Below are 20252 nucleotides of genomic sequence, written 5' to 3' on the forward strand. Positions count from 1 at the left end.
TCCTAATCTAATATACTGTTTATCATACACCTGTTTATATTGTATGATATCTCACCCCTTCTGTAATGATGTTACCTATTATGGGTAATTGAGCAGGTACTCAAGAATAGCTGTGGAAGCTAAGTAACTTTATGAAGTCTTTAGTTGCTGTTAGTCGATTGGTGTCTTGCTCTGATACGTAGCACTCGGGATGGGATTATGATTGTTTATGTCGGTCATGTTGTTGTTATTATAAGATGATGAATAGTTGTTATTATTTGTTGTAGAAATTGTTTCTAATTGTTGTTATTACAATAATTCTTGAATAATTATAAATTGAAGTTTTGATTTTAGTTGGATAAAGTTGTATATGATTTATAAGTTGTGAACGCCGAATGCTATGTATCATAATAAAGCAAATATAGGTTGGTTGTTTGTTGGAATAAGTTGAGAATGTAATGCCTCATGTTTAATGTTTGAAATTTCCGCATTCTGATTTAAATATAACGTTGGATAGATTTGGGGTGTTACACTATACTACATAAAATTCACGAAGTTCGTTAAACTTGTATGCATTTGTATTTTTGAAGATTTTCGTGTGCTATACTACATAAAAGTCACAAACTTCGTCAACTTGCAAACTTTGGTATTTTGGAAGATTTTCATGTGCTATACTACATAGAATAAACAAAGTTCGATAAACTTGCATACATTGGTAATGTGGAAGATTTTCGTGTGCTATACTAGCTAAAAGTGATGAAGTTTGTTAAACTTACAAAATTTGGTTTTTTTAAAGATTTTCATGGGCTATTATACATAAAAGTCGCGAAGTTCGTTAAACTTGCAAAGTTTGGTATTTTTGAAGATTTTCGTGTGCTATATACTACATAAAATTCACGAAGTTCATTAAACTTAAAAACTTGGGTATTTTTGAAGATTTTCATGTGCTATACTATATAAAATACATAAACTTGCATACATTGGTAATGTGGAAGATTTTCGTGCGATATAATACATAAAAGTCACGAAGTTCGTTAAACTTGCAAAATTTGATCTTTTTGAAGATTTTCTTGTGGTATACTACATAAAAGTCGCGATGTTCGTTAAACTTGCAAAGTTTGGTCTTTTTGAAGATTTTTGTGGGCTGTATACTTCATAATATTCACGAAGTTCATTAAACTTGCAAAGTTTGGTATTTTGGAAGATTTTCATATGCTATACAACATAAAATACACGAAGTTCAATGAACTTGCATACATTGGTGATTTGAAAGATTTTCGTGTGTTATACTACATAAAAGTCATGAAATTCGTTAAATTTGCAAAGTTTGTTCTTTTTTGAAGATTTTGGTGTGCTATACTACATAAAATTCACAAAGTTTGTTAAACTTGCAAATTTTGATATTTTGAAGATTTTCATGTGTTATATACTACATAATATATACGAAGTTCGTTAAACTTTTATACATTGGTATGTTGGAATAATTTCGCGTGTTATACTACATAAAAGTCACGAAGTTAGTTAAACTTGCAAAATTTGGTCTTTTTGAAGATTTTTCGTGTGCTATACTACATAAAAGTCACGAAGTTTGTTAAACTTGTATGCATTGGTATTTTTGAAGATTTTCGTGTGCTATACTACATAAAAGTCACAAACTTCGTCAACTTGCAAACTTTGGTATTTTGGAAGATTTTCAATAGCTATACTATATAAAATAAACGAAGTTCGATAAACTTGCATACATTGGTAATGTGGAAGGTTTTCGTGTGTTATACTATATAAAAGTTATGAAGTTTGTTAAAGTTGCAAAATTTGGTCTTTTTAAAGATTTTCGTGGGCTATTCTACATAAAAGTCACGAAGCAAGGATGGAGTATATGTTCATCAGACCAAATACACAAAGGAACTTTTGAAGAAGTTTAAGTTGGATGACTGCAAAATCATGAAAAAATCCAATGCACCCAACCTGATATTTGAGCAATGAGGGAAACAACACCAAGGTCTGTCAGATGTTATACTAGGTATGATAGATTTATTACTTTATCTAACTGTTTATATACTTGTTTTTTTAGTGTGTGCATGTATGCTAGATTTCAATCATATCTTACAGAGACTCGTTTAACTGTTGTTAAGAGGATCTTAAGTTGTAATCCTAAGCAGTTTGTTTAGAATTTAGAAAAGTCTCAAACTGAGTGTTTAAGCATAGGAGTCTATTTCTATTATATTGAGCAAGGAAGTCTTGAACAGTTTATTTAAGCAAGGAAGTCTTTTTCTTTTAGATTGAGCAGGGAAGTCCTGAACAATTGATTTAGGCAAGGAAGTCTCTTTTACGTTAGATTGAGCAAGAAAGTCCTTAATAGTTGATTTAGGAAAAGAAGTCTTTTTCTGGTTTGATTGAGCAAGGAAGTCTTGAAAAGTTGGTTTATGCAAGGAAGACTCTTTCTGGTTAGATTGAGCACGGAAGTCCTGTACAAATTGATTTAGGAAATCAGATGAAGCTTCTAATGAAGGAGTTTCAGATGATTACTCTGATGATGAAGAAATGGCCTTTATCATTAAAAGGTTTCAACAAATGGTTAGATGGAACAAGATATTCTCCGGTAGAAATACTGGCTTCAGATGCTCTAGTTCCAAAGATAAAGAATATGACCGGAAGTTTTGCTACAACTATAACAAATATGGCCACTTCATATCTGATTGTCCTGATCTACAAAAGGATAAGTCAAAGAAATGAAGCTTCTAGAAGGACAACTTTAGAAACAGATTCAAGAAGAGTCACATGGAAACATAGGATGAACTTAATAATGAAGGAAGTTCTGAAAAATATGAAGGTGGAGAAAATCTGGTGTTAATGGTTCTCACATCATCTGATGTAGAGTCTATGTCATGCTTTGGTTCAGAATCAGGCAAAGAAAATAAGTTATTTTCTAACTTATCTCGTTCTGGTCGTATTTTCTACATTCAAGACCTTGTGAGTCGTTGCAAGGACAAAGCAAGACACATGAAAATATTAATAAAATACAATGGTCTTTTGAAAGAAGAATTAAAAATGTCTCAAGCCAAATTTGAAATTCTTGAAAATTGTCATAAGGCTCTTTTAGATAAATCTTCTGATAAATCTATAGATGAGCATGAGATAGCTCTTCAAAAATTTATGACAATAGGTCTTGAGAGAACTAAATTGGCTTCCATGATCTATGGAGTAAGTAAGATCAAAGTAGAAGGTTTGGGTTACAATGGATAATACTCCAAAGTTTAGCTTCTAAAGAAACATTCAGATCATTCTTTTTCAAGAAGTTCTCAAACAATTCTAAAAACTTATTTTGTACCTGCTTTGGATAAGGGTAAGAATCTGACCCAGTCAGAACCTAAGATTACTGATTCAAAAGATCTGACAAAATCTGCACCTGAGACTTCAAATTCAGAGGTACTGAAGAACTCAATTTCCAAACATCAACAATCAAAGGTTCAGGATAGATTAGAACCTAAGATTCAAAATTCAAATGTTAGAGGAATTTAGAACCAATGGCCTCCAAGTCAAAGCTTCTGAAGAAACTAGAACAAATAAAATATGGACCAAAGTTTCTGAAATATTCAAAAACCCGTGTCAAGATTTATCCAAGACAAAAAATTTATAGACCAAAAGTAATTGAGCTTAGGCATTACTATCAAGCAAAAGAACAATATAAGAAACATACTACTCCCTCCGTCCCACAATGAGTGACTCATTTGGAATAAAATGGTGTCCCAAAATGAAAGACCCATTTCAATTTCCAATACACTTTTTCCAATTCTACCCTCTAATTATTAAAAAGTTCACCATTTCCAATACATAATAAGGGTATTATAGTAAAAACAATATTATCTCTCTTACTTTTTTACACTTTTCTTAATCTGTGTGAAATGGTGTGTTGGGTCACTCATTGTGGGACGGAGGGAGTATTAGAACTAACCCTAGGGGACCCATAAGTGTACGGGTGCCTAGATCTCAAATTGTATTTGATGCAGATATGCCCAAAGGAAGAAACAAATCTACTTTTCTAATACCAAGACAATGGCTAGCTATTAAATATAAAGAAAAGAAGGCATGCATTCCAAATCCCAATAGCGAAAGGGGAAGCAAGTGAGTATTTGGAAAGATCTATAATATACAGATTATGGCTATGGATTATATTGATCCTTTGGTTTCTTCAATTCACCCAAAAGTGCATTGTTGGAACAAAGTGGAATTTAAAAATAAGTTGGATGAACAAACTGAAGTAATCAACCAAAGAAAATTATATATATATATATATATATATATATATATATATATATATATATATATATATATATATATATATATATATATATATATATATATATATATATGAGGCTCTCAATGGAAACTTCTGAAGAAGTTCAATCTTGAAGACTGATTATATTTGAGCTGAGCAACTCCTGCAGAAATCATGCTACTCAGATTATTAAAGGAGAACCTTTCAACTAATAAGCATGGTATATTATGCAGTGTCTGTCTATGTGCAAGACTTCAATCAAATTCTAGAGCAGTTCACTGTAATTAAAGAATTCTCCAAGTATCTGATAAGCTCATCTAATTGAATTCTATATTGCTTAGAATTAAATTGACATAAAAGCCCACTTGAGGAAACTATCAATTCATTTATGATGAAGTATTCCAAGCTCAGTATAAGATAAGTAACTTGTTACTCTATCTATAGAAAATATAGAATTCATCTCAGCTGTTGAACAATTGGACATAGCTCTAAATGATATATCTGTTAGATAATTGTCAAGTGTATGAAGACAAAGTTGTAATCGTTTGTGGTGTATGCATTAACAATTCCATCAAGATCAAAATGTATTTTCTTAAGTTAAATGTCGTTGTTTGTTGCCTATTAAAAGTAGCTTCTGTCAGAATCTATTAAAACTAACTATGATAAGAAGTAGCTTCTAACATACTCCAAGCCCTAATACTTAAAAATGGATTATTTAATTCGAAGAAAAATTCAGTGGAAATCCTTGTTGTCTTATGTGACGCGGGTCTCTCTATAATATTTCACGCGTCTGACAATTATCTTGCATGCTCAGTAGCTGAATGGGTCAAATCTTTAGGGTTATGACGATAATCTCTTTTATTTTTGTATTTAGACTCCATGTCATCGTGTCTTAAATAATCTTTTATTCAGTTATTATTGCATATCTTTTATTAAATTCTTATTAAACACTTTGTCACTCACCATTTCCACACACTTCTAAACTTTTGGTATGATTCTCTCAATTTGGCAGAAATCAGCACAAATAAATTAGGATTGATGGATCTATATTAGGAATAATGTCTCTTGATTTTGATGAAGATTGAGATTGATATACAAGATTGAAATCCCATAAATGTTTTCTTAAATTACAAGGCTTCCTCTTAAAGTTACAAAATCAAATCAAAATCTTACAAGATTGATCGAATCATTCCTAATCTATGAAATCAATCTCAACCATATCACAACTCTTCCTAAACTAGAACAATCAAATTGAATCTCTAGACCTTATTATTTCCTATATAAATCCACAAAATTTTACACAGAGGAACATTCACGATTCACAGAAGAAATTCTAAAAGGTTTTCCTTCACATTGAAGACAAACCTTGCTCCAAAAACCCAAGACTTTGTTTAGATTGAAGGAATTGGATGGATGAGATTAAATAAAATGATATTCCACTGTTTGGATAATTTAAAAACAGTGGAATAGAGTGGTATGGATCTCATTTTATCCCGTCACTTACCACCATATTCCTTTTCCTCCGATTTGGATGGAATGAACAGCTTACCTTGTTCCGTCTTAAAATTTCTAAACAATAGAATGGTTCTTCGATCCGCTCCATTTAGCTCAATTCCACTCCGCTCTATTCCGCTCGATTCATTTAATGATATCCAAACATAGTCTAAACTTTCACCATCAATCCAAGTAAAACGCTCGGTTCATTTACATTAGTCATGACACTTCAGATTAGTCACTTTCTTTTCATTGTTGATTTTTTTTTGCATAATAGTGATTTAGAGTTTGTTTCGAAATTTTAATGTTTTGTTTGTTTTTACATGTGATATATTTGTGTTGATGAATTTTTAAGTTGTATTGGTATTGTTTTGTTGTGATATGGCAAAGATATGTATTATACATAATTGTTTATTTGGAATATTCTAAGTTTTATTTTTTTTTCTTTCTTATTTTTTGTATTGTTATAAATCATACATAATAATAAAGCAAAAGGAGTAATTTGGCAAGTTTGCCACGTGTCACTCCCTCATGCTTTCTCACAAATTCTACTCATTCTATTTTTAGTAATTTATATTACTTTTTATATTTTATTTTATTATTTTATTTACTTATATTTATTTGTCTCATTATCATTTTTCATCATTGGAAATCTAAAACATCCTCTTTTCCACTTCATACGACCTTTCTCATATACCCATTCAAATCTCATCCCATTCTTCTAATCAAGATCACGCATAGCAATTAATATTTACGATTTCCAATTCAACATTCATGGATCAGCCGTCTTCTTCATCAATTTTACTTCAAATTTAAATTTTTCTCATGATTTGTATCTGTTTCCCAGGTAAACAATCCTTTCCGTTGTTGTTTATGATTTTGTTCGAATTTCAACCTAATTCAGTGTATAAATACATAACTATTGATACGAATTTGTCACGAATTTGTCACAACTTTGTTTCTGTTTTGGTGATTTTCATTCCTCCTTCATTGCTCCTTTCTGTTATACATTTTTTGTCATGGCATCTGTTGGTATCAATTTTGTTAACGAGATCACTCCTGCAAAAGAGTCGTGAAACATCGTTGATTGAGTTATTTGTTCTCTATGTTCTTATTTTTCTGATATGAAAAACTATTATGCGATCTTTGGCTAAATATTAATATCCCATCAACGTTTGTCTATTTTAACAGGGACAATTTGATTTCTGAATGACAATGATCTTTAATGCAGATTACATGATATAGGCAAAGGGAATGCTTTTCACGGTGAGAATGTTTTGTTTCACATTGCTCCTCTTTTGTAATTTTGTCCATCTTTCTCATTTCCTCCATGAACTCAATTTTTGAAAACAACTTATGTACAGGTTTATAGGAAGATGTAGATTCTTCAAATAAATGTATTGGAACCAACCATCCTCATGTTAAGAGGCGAAAGAAATTGCCAGTCCCTGTGGAGAAAGAGAAAGGTGTTGGTCTTTGGTCAATGATCAAGGATAATATAGGGAAATATCTAACAAAGGTTTGCTTGCCTGTTTACTTTAATGAGCCTCTCTCCTCCCTGCAATTTTTTTTTGAAGAAATGGAGTATTCATATCTGCTGGACCAAGCATATGAATGGGGAAAAAGGGTAAGTTTGGATTTCATGGACAGGTTTTTATTGCTCTGTTACATTAAGGAAAATATGATCGCTTCAACATGATATAAGAAAAATGTTCCATGATTTTTGATGTTTCTTACACCTGTTAACTCTTTCAATGTGATGTTGGTGTGTTCTTCCCTTTTTTAACCAATTGGAGTTGCCATGCAGGTGATAGCCTCATGAGAATTCTCTATGTCGCTGCTTTTGCTGTATCTGCCTATGCTTCAACAGAAGGAAGAATTTGCAGACCCTTTAATACATTACTTGGGGAAACATATGAAGCTAACTATCTAGATAAAGGCCTTTGTTTTTTCTCGGAGAAGGTGTATAATCTAATCCTGCATAATGATATTACTTAAATGTGAACTCATCATTCTTCTTGCTTCATTTATGTTTTGAACAAGCAAGCATGTCCCAATTGACTATTTAAGTTTGATATAGTTATGAATCCAAATTTTTATTTAAGTTCAAGAGCTTAGTTTTAATTCATGTTCAAATTGAATGATTGCATTTAAAATTACTTTTGTTTATAGCGTTTTGTTATTGATTAAGTTATGTAAAGGTTCAAATCCTTCTTTAAGCTCAAACTTATGTGAAGATTAAGTTAAAATTAATTATGTCAAATACTACTTAACTCTACAGTTAAATAAATTAGTTACAATTTGGGCCCAATTTTATAATAACCAGAGCTTAGGAATGTGAGCTGCATGTTGCATGTGAAAAAAAAGCCATTGAATCTTCTTTTAAAAAATATATATGATAGAAACAAGAATCTTCAATATGGCAGGAAACAAATTTTGTGGCGTATTTAGTTGATATTTGATAGAGATCGAGGTGAAAAGATTCATCGGGATAATGGTGCAGTTATGCTATCGCATTATACAAGTTTATGATACATATGACACAACTACAAAAAAATGACCACATGAATTCTTGGAACTTATGTTGTTAACATGCCTTGCTTGGACAATGCAGTATTCTTACAATTCAGCGGAGCACTGGTTCGTATTTAAAGTGAATTAGGTTTGCTTTGGCTTAGGTAGCGGTGAAGCTGAATTTTACGTTGTAAGCTCAGGATGCCGAGATTTAGGCTAAGGTTGGAGCAAGGGTCGGTGTTGAAGCCAACTCTAAATAGCTAATTCTCAATATGAGATGTTTGATATTGGGTGTGGATCATATGCTCACTAGTTAGAAGTAAGAGATCTTCATTGCAAATTATAGTCGAGACTCATGCCAGCAAGAGATCATTCGGCCTAAAGTAGTGCAGAAGTTAAGGTGTAGCTTTGTCGAGAAGGAGTGGCGGTCTCTACAGGCCGTTGTTTAATTATTGCAGAAGTAGAATTTGTGAACCTATTGACAGGTTGATGCAGAAACAGGTCAATGTTTCATGTTGGAATTTCTCGGTGTAGTGGTGCATTGGAATCCTTTATTTATCGAGTCACTCATATTTTTAGGTTGAATGGCCTGTATCAATATAGTGTATTCATAATTTATGGTATCGGATTTGGTAGTGGTCGAGATGGAAAATGGCTTATCGTTTCAGGGATTGTTAAGATTAGCTAGTTTTAATCATTGGATTAAATTAGTTAATACACATAGCTGATAAGGCTTTGGTTAGTTAGTTGGTCATTGGTTAGTTGGTTAGATAACTTCCAATCTGATTGGTTGTTATATGATAGGAATATACTATATATGGATTATATCACCACTTGTACCAATCAATAAACATATATTCCATTATTCTGGAATCTCTTTTCCCCTTTCTATTCTGTTTTCTCTCTTTTCCAATGGTGAAACTTCTTCACCTTAATATGGTATCATTCGCCAATTCGATCCTTATTCCGCTGCCATCTAACTGATTTCTTCTTCTTCTTTCCTTTTCTTCGTCTGCTCTTTACTCTGCATCCATGGCACCTCCTCGCACTCCACCACTCGATCCAGTCTTGGATCATTCTTCTCCTTACTTCGTTCACCCCAGCGATGGTCCCGGTTCTGTTACAGTTGTTCCGAAACTCACTGGTTCCAATTATCATTCATGGGCTCGAAGCATGAAGAGGGCTCTTGGGGGTAAAATGAAGATTGAGTTCATCGATGGATCTCTTCCCGTTCCTACTGATTCGTTTGATCCTTCTTTGCGTGCTTGGAATCGTTGCAATATGTTGGTACATTCTTGGATCATGAACTCGGTTTCAGATTCAATATCTCAGTTTATAGTTTTCATGGAAAATGCGCTTGATGTATGGAATGATTTGAAAGAAAGATTTTCTCAGGGCGATCTCATTCGTATTTCTGAGCTGAAACAAGAAATCTACAACCTCAAGCAAGATACAAAATCGGTAAATGATTTCTTCTCTAGTCTTAAGATTCTTTAGGAGGAATTAGATTTATACCTACCTTTACCCACTTGTACGTGTCGCATAAGGTGTTCTTGTGAAGCTATACGCAGTGCAAGATCTAATCATCAATTACTGCACATTATCATATTCTTGACTGGTCTGAATGATCAATTTGCTGTAGTAAAATCCCAAATCTTGTTAATGGATCCCTTGCCTCACATAAATAAGATTTTCTCCATGGTTATCCAACATGAGAGACAAATCCAACTTCCTATCCTCAATGATGAATCACAGGCACTAGTTAATGCTGCTGATGCCAAGAAATTGGGCTCAAGAAACACCTTTAAGCATGGAACTCGTGTCTGCACCTTTTGTGGCAAGACAAATCATACTGTTGATAATTGCTTCAAGAAGCATGGTGTGCCACCCCATATGCAGAAGCAATTTCCCAATTCAGCCAACAATGTAGCATCAGATGGTAATGTTGATGATGGAGTTAATGGTAGTGACATTAAAAGTGACAATTCACCTATTACTCAAGGTCAGTTTAATGTTCTAATGGAGCTAATTCAGAAATCAGGCATTGGTCAATCCTCTGGACATTCTTCTTCCAATCAAGTGGCTGTTGGTCATTCATCAACAGGTAACACATGTTATATCATGCATCTTAGTAGTAGCAGTTCTTGGATCATAGATTCAGGAGCTTCAGATCATATATGTAGTTCTGCACAATGGTTTCACTCATATAGACAAATTACTCCAATCAATGTTAGATTACCAAATGGACAATGTCTTGTTGCTAAGTATTCTGGTACAATTCATTTTTCTTTTGATTTTATTGTTCATAATGTTCTCTTGATTCCAGAATTTTCATTAAATCTTTTATCTGTTTCAAAGTTGTGTGAATCCTCTAATTGCATTGTCAATTTCCTCAATTCAAAATGTGTTATACAGGACAAAACCACATTGAGGATGACTGGTTCTGCTGAGCAGAAAGATGGATTGTACTACCTAATTCTTAGAGATAATGATTCACCTACTACACACACACTAGATTTACCCTCCAACTTAGTAGCCAATGTCACTCTACCAGATCGAGCCTTATGGCATTTTAGATTAGGACATTTGTCGCAAAACAAGCTCTTGTACTTACATTCTCAATTTCCTTTTATCACAGTCAATCAAAAAGATGTTTGTGATGTTTGTTGTTATGCTAGACAAAGAAAACTTTCTTATACTGTTAGTAACAATAGAGCTGCCCATCCTTATGAGTTAATACATTTTGACATTTAGGGACCCCTTGCAGTTCAATCTTTACATGGTCATTCATACTTGTTAACTGCAGTAGATGATTGTAGCAGATTCACATGGATAACTTTAATGAAAGCTAAGTCTGAAGCTAGACAACATGTTATCAATTTTGTGAATCTCATAGAAAATCAACATAGGGTTCATGTCAAAAATATTAGAACTGATAATGGTTCTGAATTTAACATTCCTGAATTTTATGCATCTAAGGGAATCATTCATCAAACAAGTTGTGTTGAGTCTCCACAACAAAATGGTAGAGTGGAGAGGAAACACCAACATCTATTAAATGTTGGAAGAGCCCTTCTTTTTCAGTCAAAGCTTCCTAAACAATTCTGGTCATATGCCATTCTGCATGCCACATTCATAATAAATAAGCTTCCTGCACCTGTTTTAAACAATCTTTCCCCTCATTTTATACTTCATAATGCACATCCTGATATGAATAGTCTTAAAGTTTTTGGATATTTAGCTTTTGCATCCACATTAGTTGTGCACAGAACAAAACTTGATCCAAGGGGTCGCAAATGTGTATTCTTAGGATACAAGAATGGTATGAAAGGTGTGGTACTCTATGATATTAAGTCACAGTATTCTGGTTTCTAGAAATGTAATACACCATGAACACATTTTTCCTTATTCAAGTGTTAATTCTACTAATTGGGAGTATCACCCTTACAAAAGCACCTTAGATTCATCACAACATGACCACACTATACTTGTTCCTTCACAGATTGCTGACTCCATACACAATTCTGACATACTACCTGAACAACATTCCAACACAACTAATGACACAGTACACAATTCTAACATTGACTCTGAATCCTTAGATATTACTGACCAAAACCATGACATTAAATCTGTACCTGGTACATTAGATGTTGAAGATGACAACATTGAGCCTAGACCTGTTAGAGCCAAACATCCACCCAATTATCTCTCTGATTATGTTTGCAACACATCTGATGCATCAGCAGGCAGGTCATCATCAGGTACAACCAAATCTTTATATCCTATTTCAAACTATGATTCATTGCATTTTTTGTCTGCACTTCATCGTGTTTTTGCATCCAATATCACTCTCACACACGAACCAAAGAACTACAAAGAAGCATGTTTGTCAGAGCATTGGATCAAGGCCATGAAGTCTGAATTAGAAGCATTAGACAAGAATAAAACCTGGAGCATAGTAGATCTGCCACCACATGTCAAACCAATTGGTAATCGATGGGTGTTCAAAGTAAAACATAGAGCGGATGGCACAATAGAGAGGTATAAAGCTAGGTTGGTTGCCAAGGGCTATAACCAAATTGAAGGGCTTGATTTCTTTGACACATTTTCACCGGTAGCGAAGCTTACAACCGTGAGAACTCTTATTGCCACTGCAGCCATCAACGACTGGTTTTTACACCAACTTGATGTCAATAATGCCTTTTTGCATGGAGAACTACAAGAGGATGTATACATGCTCATACCTAAAGGCGTTCAATGCCACCGACCCAATCAAGTATGTAAATTACAAAAGACTTTATACAGTCTGAAACAAGCTAGTCGCAAATGGTATGAAAAGCTCACAGCCGTTTTACTTCAACAAGGGTACACTCAATCTACCTCTGATTATTCTCTTTTCACTTTGAATACTGATACTCACTTTACTGCTGTCTTAGTCTACGTCGATGATATAATCTTAGCTGGAACATCTATGTCTGAATTTGATCGTATCAAACTCATTCTGGATGAGAATTTCAGTATCAAAGACTTGGGAATACTTAAATATTTCCTTGGCCTCGAGGTTGCTCATTCAAAGGCAGGAATCTCTTTGTCACAACGGAAAGACTGTCTTGATCTTTTGTAGGAATCTGGTATGCTTGGATCAAAGCCAACTCCTACACCTCTTGATCCATTCGTCAAGTTACATGCTGATAGTGGCAAAGCTTTTGAAGATATTGGAGCATATAGACGTCTAATAGGCCGTCTGTTGTACCTTAATACCACACGCCCTGATATTACTTATGCTACTCAACAACTCAGTCAGTTTCTTCACAACCCAACAATGGCACACTACCATGCAGCTTGTAGAGTCGTTCGCCATTTGAAGAATAGCCCTGGTCGAGGAATTCTATTTTGCCGGAATGCTGAGTTGCAGATCCTTGGTTTCTCAGATTCAGATTGGGCAGGTTGCCTTGATTCAAGAAAGTCCATTTCAGGATATTGCTTCTTTCTTGGCACTTCTCTCATATCGTGGCGTGCAAAGAAGCAAGACACTATTTCCAGATCTTCCTCAGAGGCTGAGTATCGGGCGTTATCTTTTGCGACATGTTAGTTACTTTGGTTGATAGCTCTTATGAAAGAACTGCACATCACGTGTACCAAGCTTCCTGTCCTTTATTGTGATAGCCAAAGTGCCATGCATATCGCGTCTAATCCGGTATTTCACGAACGAACCAAACACCTTGAGATAGATTGCCATTTGGTCCGTGAAAAACTACAGCAAGGTTTACTTTGGCTGCTACCAATCTCCATACATGAGCAACTTGCTGACTTTCTAACTAAAGCACTGTCAACTTCAACTTTCAACAAGTTTATTTCCAAGCTTGGCATGATCAACATTCACCATGCTTAGCTTGAGGGGGCTGTTAAGATTAGCTAGTTTTAATCATTGGATTAAATTAGTTAATACACATAGCTGATAAGGCTTTGGTTAGTTAGTTGGTCATTGGTTAGTTGGTTAGATAACTTCCAATCTGATTGGTTGTTATATGATAGGAATATACTATATATGGATTGTATCACCACTTGTACCAATCAATAAACATATATTCCATTATTCTGGAATCTCTTTTCCCCTTTCTATTCTGTTTTCTCTCTTTTCCAATGGTGAAACTTCTTCACCTTAATAAGGATCTGCATTGGATCCTACTTATTTGTTCTGTTTTATGTCAATGGAAGTGTGTGGTGGTGTTATGTTGATTACTTGGGTAGAATTAATATGATGTTGCTGTGTTATTTTTGTATGTTGTAATTTAATTAGTTTTTGAGGCATAGATGGTTGTTTTGTTGAGTGTTCTTAGTTTCTTATATTTTGTTTGTTTCAGTTTGTATTTTGCACATGCAAATTTTATATAGTTTATGCCACATTTGGTTATCACTTCAATTTATTTTGCTTTTTCATAAAAATGTTTGGTATTTGTAGTGTTTAGTCAAATAATGTTAGTTTATACATTTTTGATGTGATTTTGTTGTATAAGGTAGTAAATATTATTCATGAGTATATTAATAAATATTATTATTACATATAATTATGATAGGATAGCAAATGAGCGACAGGTTATATTATATGAAAAGATAACAGATGTTAATATATTTTCTTTGCTGTTTAAAAAATTACAAAAAACAATGTTCTAATATTTTTCTTAGGCATGGGTAAGATGAATGTAAATGTCAGTTTGTACTAATTTTTTTTCTTTATGATAAATAAGAATAAAGGTGACTAATGATAAATAAGAATATAAATGTCATTTTGGTTGTATTCATGATAAATATGAATTAAAGTCATTTTGTTTGTATTCATGATAAATATGAATTAAAGTTATTTTGTTTGTATTCATGATAAATATGAATTAAATAATAATTAATGATATTAATTTTATTAAATACAAAAATTACGATTAAAGAATGACTTGATTATAAATTCAATGTGTCATAAATCCTCTTATTTTTTTGTTATTACTATAGTTTAAAATTTATTAATATGAAATGAGAAAAATTAATAAATTTTAACATTCATTAATATGAAACGAGAAAATTAAACTATAAATTTAATTATTGAAAAATGAAATATTATCAATCATTTTTTAAAAAACTTTATAGTTCAATTATATTTATTTCTATTTCACAATTGTACTTTAACAAAATAATAATAATAATTTAAAATATTTTTTGACAAATAAATTCAATTATATTTAGTTTTCTTTAACTTTCATTTACTAATAAAAATATAAATGTTTTTAAAATACTGATTTTACTCTACTATTCTTAAATTGATTGATAATATTGCATTATATGAGTAATAATTATAAAATTTGTTTTAATAGTTAATAATTAATGATAATATCAAACCTTTCTATAACTATACTGTTATATTACTTTTCATTCTATGATTTTATAGATATGGAAACTAATAAATATCAATTAATTTGATTAATTTTATTGTTTAATTTTTTATTATTCACTATCTTAATAGTTATTTTAAAGATGTTAAAGGTAAATAATTTTAAGGTTAATAATTTTTTTGAGAATTGACCCAACATTATGATTTAAGTGAACAATTTCATGATTCTTATTTTGCCTTTTAGAATATTTCATTTAAGTAAATGAATTTAAAAATTATTAATGAAAACAAAATACTTTTTCATTATATTTAAAAAGATTTACAAACATATTTATAACATATAACAAAAGAACAATACATTATATCCTAGAAAAACAAAAAATTAAAACGAGAACAAATTTATAATTTTATAAATAATGCCAAAAATTTTATAAAGTATTTTTTTTACTTAAATAAATTTTAATATTTTATAATTAGTTCTGAAATATTTGTTTACTTAAATAAATTTTAACCAGTCTTCTCTTCTTCTCCCATCCTCTCTCTCTTCCTTCTGTCTTCTCTTATTCTCCTTTAACTTTTTTTTATTGTTTCAATTTGTTGGACATTTTTGGTATTATTTATTTAAAGTATAAATAAATTTTTAGATAACTTACATAAATTTATATTAAAATCGTAATTTTAAAATCAATTTTTTTTTATAGTTACATGGATTAAATATTTCTTAAAAAAGTGATATATTCAATCTTTAAGTATTACAAATAGAGAAAACATGTGATTAGGGGTGGCAAAACGGGTCAGGCCCGCCGGGTCGGCTCGTTTGACCCGCCATTTTAGGCGGCTGGGCTGAGGTTTTCGGCTCGGTACCTTAAGTTGGCCCGCCCCGCCTAACCCGCTTAAAAAAACGGGCCGAGGCGGGGCGGGGCGGGTTTTGCCCGCGGGCTTTTTGTTAAAAAAAATTATTTTTTATTTAGAATTAAAACAACTTTAACTATAAATATAACACTCTTCTCTTAGATTGGAAAAGTTTGAAATAAAAGAACAGTTGTATAACATGCATAATTATTAAGTTGTTAATACATTATCTCACATGTTTTCTTTAGAATTTTAAGTAAATGAGGGATTTGATGAGTCTATAAGTGTGACAAATTTTGGATTCAACTATTAAGGAATCGATTAATATAAGTTTATATGAAGTAATTAGTGAGAAAGTTAGGTGTTGATATTTTATGCACCGAGATGTATTATGCGGTGTAATTGTTATCATTGTCTGTCTTATGTAAATTCTTAATTGGGTTTTCTAGTAGCTAGTTTTTAAATAGAATTAGAGTGATATGTATTATTTATTTATTTATTTATTTTGATACGCTTTTTTATTGTGGTCGAGTTTATTTTGTTATAATTGATCTTTATTTGTCTTATTTTTTGAACTGTTTGGACTTAAGACATGTTGAAGTTCTATTGTGCGTTGTTAAAAAAATATTTTATCGACATTTTTGGTAATAATTAATTTTTTTTGTTAATTATGTAGTAAATCAAAATGTAAAATAAAAAAATTAATAAAAATTCGCGGGCCGGCCCGCCAACCCGCCAACTCGTTAGTAAACGGGGCGGGCATGACTTTTAAGCTCGAACACCTAAGTAGGCCCGCCCCGCCCCACCCCGCTTTTGGACGGGCTTAAATGGGGCGGGCCTAAACGGGGCGGGCCACCCGCTTTGCCACCCCTACATGTGATGCACTAATAGTGTAAAATATTTTTACATTGTCAACCAATCACAATATGTATTCAATTATATTCCACTTTTATTTTAATTTTTTAATGACATAGGAGATTGTTGATTTTTTATTTGTTGAATGTGTAAAAAAACTTTACATTGACAGAGTATATGAATATCATTCTCTCACAAATATATCTATTGACAATAAATACTTTATTAATTGAAAAAAAATATTTTATAGATACTACTAATAACAAAAACATTTTATAATTGATTTTTATGTAACTATAACTTTAAAATGGATCTAAATAACGTTAAAGTTTTTTACCATTTATAACTTAAAAAAATAAATTATATTAGATGTATTATGGGGACTGGGGTCTTGTATATAAGTGAGGGTTTAAAGGTATAAAGCTGCTAATTCTCTTTCAACAGCCCAATCCATACGTTACCACTTCTTGTCTAACCTAGACACTCAATCTTTCCCAGAGGCGATTTTCATGGCTCAATCTGAAGCCGTGCTGCTACAGCAGCTATTCAATTATGCAAATCAGACTTCAAACTCAGGTGTTACCGAAGATACATTAGGGTATTTGAATGCAGTAAAAGTTGCAATTCGAGATAAGAGAGAAAATAATATTCACGATTTTCTAAAAGTTTTGAAGGACTATGAAGATCATTCTATTGATATTAGAGCAAGATGTGTTGCTGCCAGATTGAAGGTCTTTCTCAGAGATCATCCCCATTTGATTTTGGAATTCAACTCTTTCGTGCCGAAGAAGAATCAAATCACAGTTTCACCCGACGATTCACGTGTATCAGATTTTGTCCATGCAGTAAAATTTACTATTCAAACTAATTTTCATGATTTTCTACGAGTTTTGAAGGATTACCGTGATCGAACAATTGATCTAAGTTCTCTTATGTCAACAGTGAAGGGGCTGCTAAAAAATTATCCCGATTTAATTTTGGAATTCAACTCTTTCATGCTCAAGAAAAATCAAATCACAGTTTCATCCGAGGATTCACGTGCATTAGATTTTATCCAGGCAGTAAAACTTACTATTCCACATAATTTTCATGATTTTCGACAAGTTTTGAACGATTACCGTGATCAAACAATTGATCTAAGTTCTCTTACTTCAACAGTGAAGGGGCTGCTAAAAAATTATCCCGATTTAATTTCGGAATTCAACTTCTTCCTTTCATCTCATAATCCCAAAGGTATTGTTTCTTTTCTATCTTAATTAAATTTTAGAATAAGTAAAAATGCCCTTAACATTTGTCATTGTTTTGATACAAAGGTAATGGTCGTCATGTTGATCAACTTCCCTGGGATGTGCTTGATACCATTTGCAAAACCCTAGATTTTGAAGACCTCTTTTCGTTTTCGGGTGTTTGCAAGAATTGGAGGACTTTTCATAAATCAAATTTCGTGTCATCCCAAGAACCATTGCTTGTTCGAATGATGAGTACTACTTATACTACTGGTAATTGTCCTCACTCGTATTCCTTTATTAGCATACCCAATCAAAAAGTTTATTATTTGAAGACTATGAGAAGCTTCCAGCCTCCCAACTATGTTTTTGTTGGAGTTTCCAGCCAATATTTCATCTTGGCCCATAAAAATAAATCATTTATGCTATTCAATCCATTTACAAGAAAAAAAATGGTAATCAATGCCAACGAATCTATGTTCAATAATCTATACAAAGTCTTGCTTGCTTTTGAGAAATGGTCTGAGAAATATGTCTTGGTGGTTTTATGCAAAGAGCCTAGCCGTTTGTGTATCTATCGATCTCGATCCAATGGTTGGTTTACTTATTCAGCATTAAAACCAAAAGAGGTGGTAGTCGACTTTGTGGTTTTGAATTATAAAATATATGTTGTCACTGACAAGGCCAGCATAGGGGTACTAAACTTGAATTCTGGAAATATTCAATTTCTAAACCTCAAGAGTACTCCTCATATTGATTCCTCGAATTCCTTTAAATTGGTTAATTGTGATGAGCAACTTTTACTGTTTCATTCAATATCCTCCTATTATCGGAGGGAAGTTTACAAGATAGACTTGTCAACCATGAATTATGTTAAGATGAAAACTTTGGGTGATATTGCATTATTTTATGTTTCTTGGAGAAACTGTTGGGCATTGAGCAACCCTAAGAGAATGGGGTATGAGAGCAACCATGTGTATGAAGTTAGTAGTCCATCTCAATGTAATAAGTATGATTGGAATGATGGTTGTCCATCAAAAATATACCCATATATTCGTTATCTTAATTTCAATCTCTTTGATTGGTGTTTTAGACATGTAAAATATGAAGTGGATTATTCTTTAGTTGAATAATTGTTATGTCGTGTTAGATTATAATAATACTCTCTCTGTCTCACAATAAGAGTCTTATTTGCACTATTTTTTGTTTTAAAATAATTGTTCATTTACAATTTCAATACGCCAATTATTAGTATTATTTTTCCACTAATATATCCATATTTATTACTTTTACTTTATTCAATTACTCTATTGGCTATAATTAATAAGGGTATTCTACTAAATGATATTCATTTTTTTACCAAAATTAACACATTCAATCATTTTCTTAAAAACTGCGTATTACTCAAAATGACATTTATTATGAGATGGAGGAAGTACTATTTTGGCACTCCTTCTCCCGATAATAGAGCAAAAATAAACCCACGTTGTGGATAATAGAGCAAAAATAAACACACATTGGGATTTTGCTAGAGACTTCAATTTCTTTGATTGGTGTGGTTTCTGCTAAAGAATTTATTTCTTTGATTTGTATTTTAGACATTTAAAATACCAAATTGATTATTCTTTAGTTACTGTATTGTATTCCCTCTGTCCCATAATAAGTGGCCCAAAAGGAATAAAATAGTGTCCCAAAAAAATGACTCATTTCAATTTTCAATATAATTTTTCCAATTCTACCCTTTAATCAATTAAAGTTTCACAATTTCCAATACATAATTAGGGGCATTATAGTAAAAACATCATTCTCTCTTACTTTTCTACATTTTTCTTAATATGTGTGAAATGCTATGCTGTGTCACTCATTGTGGGACGGAGAGAGTATATGGTAATTGTTGCCATGCATCATTTGTATGTACAATTTACGAAACAGACTTAACACCTCTTTCTACTGCTCGTTGTAATGATTATGTTGTACTAATATGTACTAGTATGACAAAAACAATTATAAATTTTACCCTCGTGCTTGATTGTTTTTAATATTTTATTTTAAAAATTAAAGATAGTGCATTGTCATTATAATTAGGTTTATACGGTATTGTCATCCAATAAAATTAAAATTATAATATTTTGTCATAGAAGTATTTTTAAATTAAAAGTGTGATTTGGTTGAA

At 32.1% G+C, this 20252-nt stretch overlaps 1 protein-coding gene and 1 long non-coding RNA gene across 3 annotated transcripts; both read left to right on the top strand.

The window, feature by feature from the left end:
- Window positions 1-6406: 6406 nt before the first annotated feature.
- Window positions 6407-9675, top strand: LOC131606120 (uncharacterized). Of its 2 annotated transcripts, XR_009284736.1 has the most exons (5): window positions 6407-6596; window positions 6941-7015; window positions 7114-7376; window positions 7557-7711; window positions 8176-9674. It is a non-coding gene; the product is annotated as an uncharacterized LOC131606120 (long non-coding RNA). The 2 variants fall into 2 exon arrangements; XR_009284735.1 differs by having other exon boundaries at window positions 7557-9675.
- Window positions 9676-17362: 7687 nt separating this feature from the next.
- LOC131602050 (uncharacterized) lies at window positions 17363-19212 on the top strand. Its single transcript, XM_058874031.1, has 2 exons — window positions 17363-18086; window positions 18167-19212. Exons 1-2 carry the CDS (start codon window positions 17363-17365, stop codon window positions 19210-19212), a joined length of 1770 nt encoding a protein of 589 aa, XP_058730014.1.
- The last annotated feature ends 1040 nt before the right edge of the window (window positions 19213-20252 follow it).

The sequence above is a fragment of the Vicia villosa genome, linkage group LG5, assembly GCF_029867415.1.
Source record: "Vicia villosa cultivar HV-30 ecotype Madison, WI linkage group LG5, Vvil1.0, whole genome shotgun sequence".
NCBI lineage: Eukaryota > Viridiplantae > Streptophyta > Magnoliopsida > Fabales > Fabaceae > Vicia > Vicia villosa.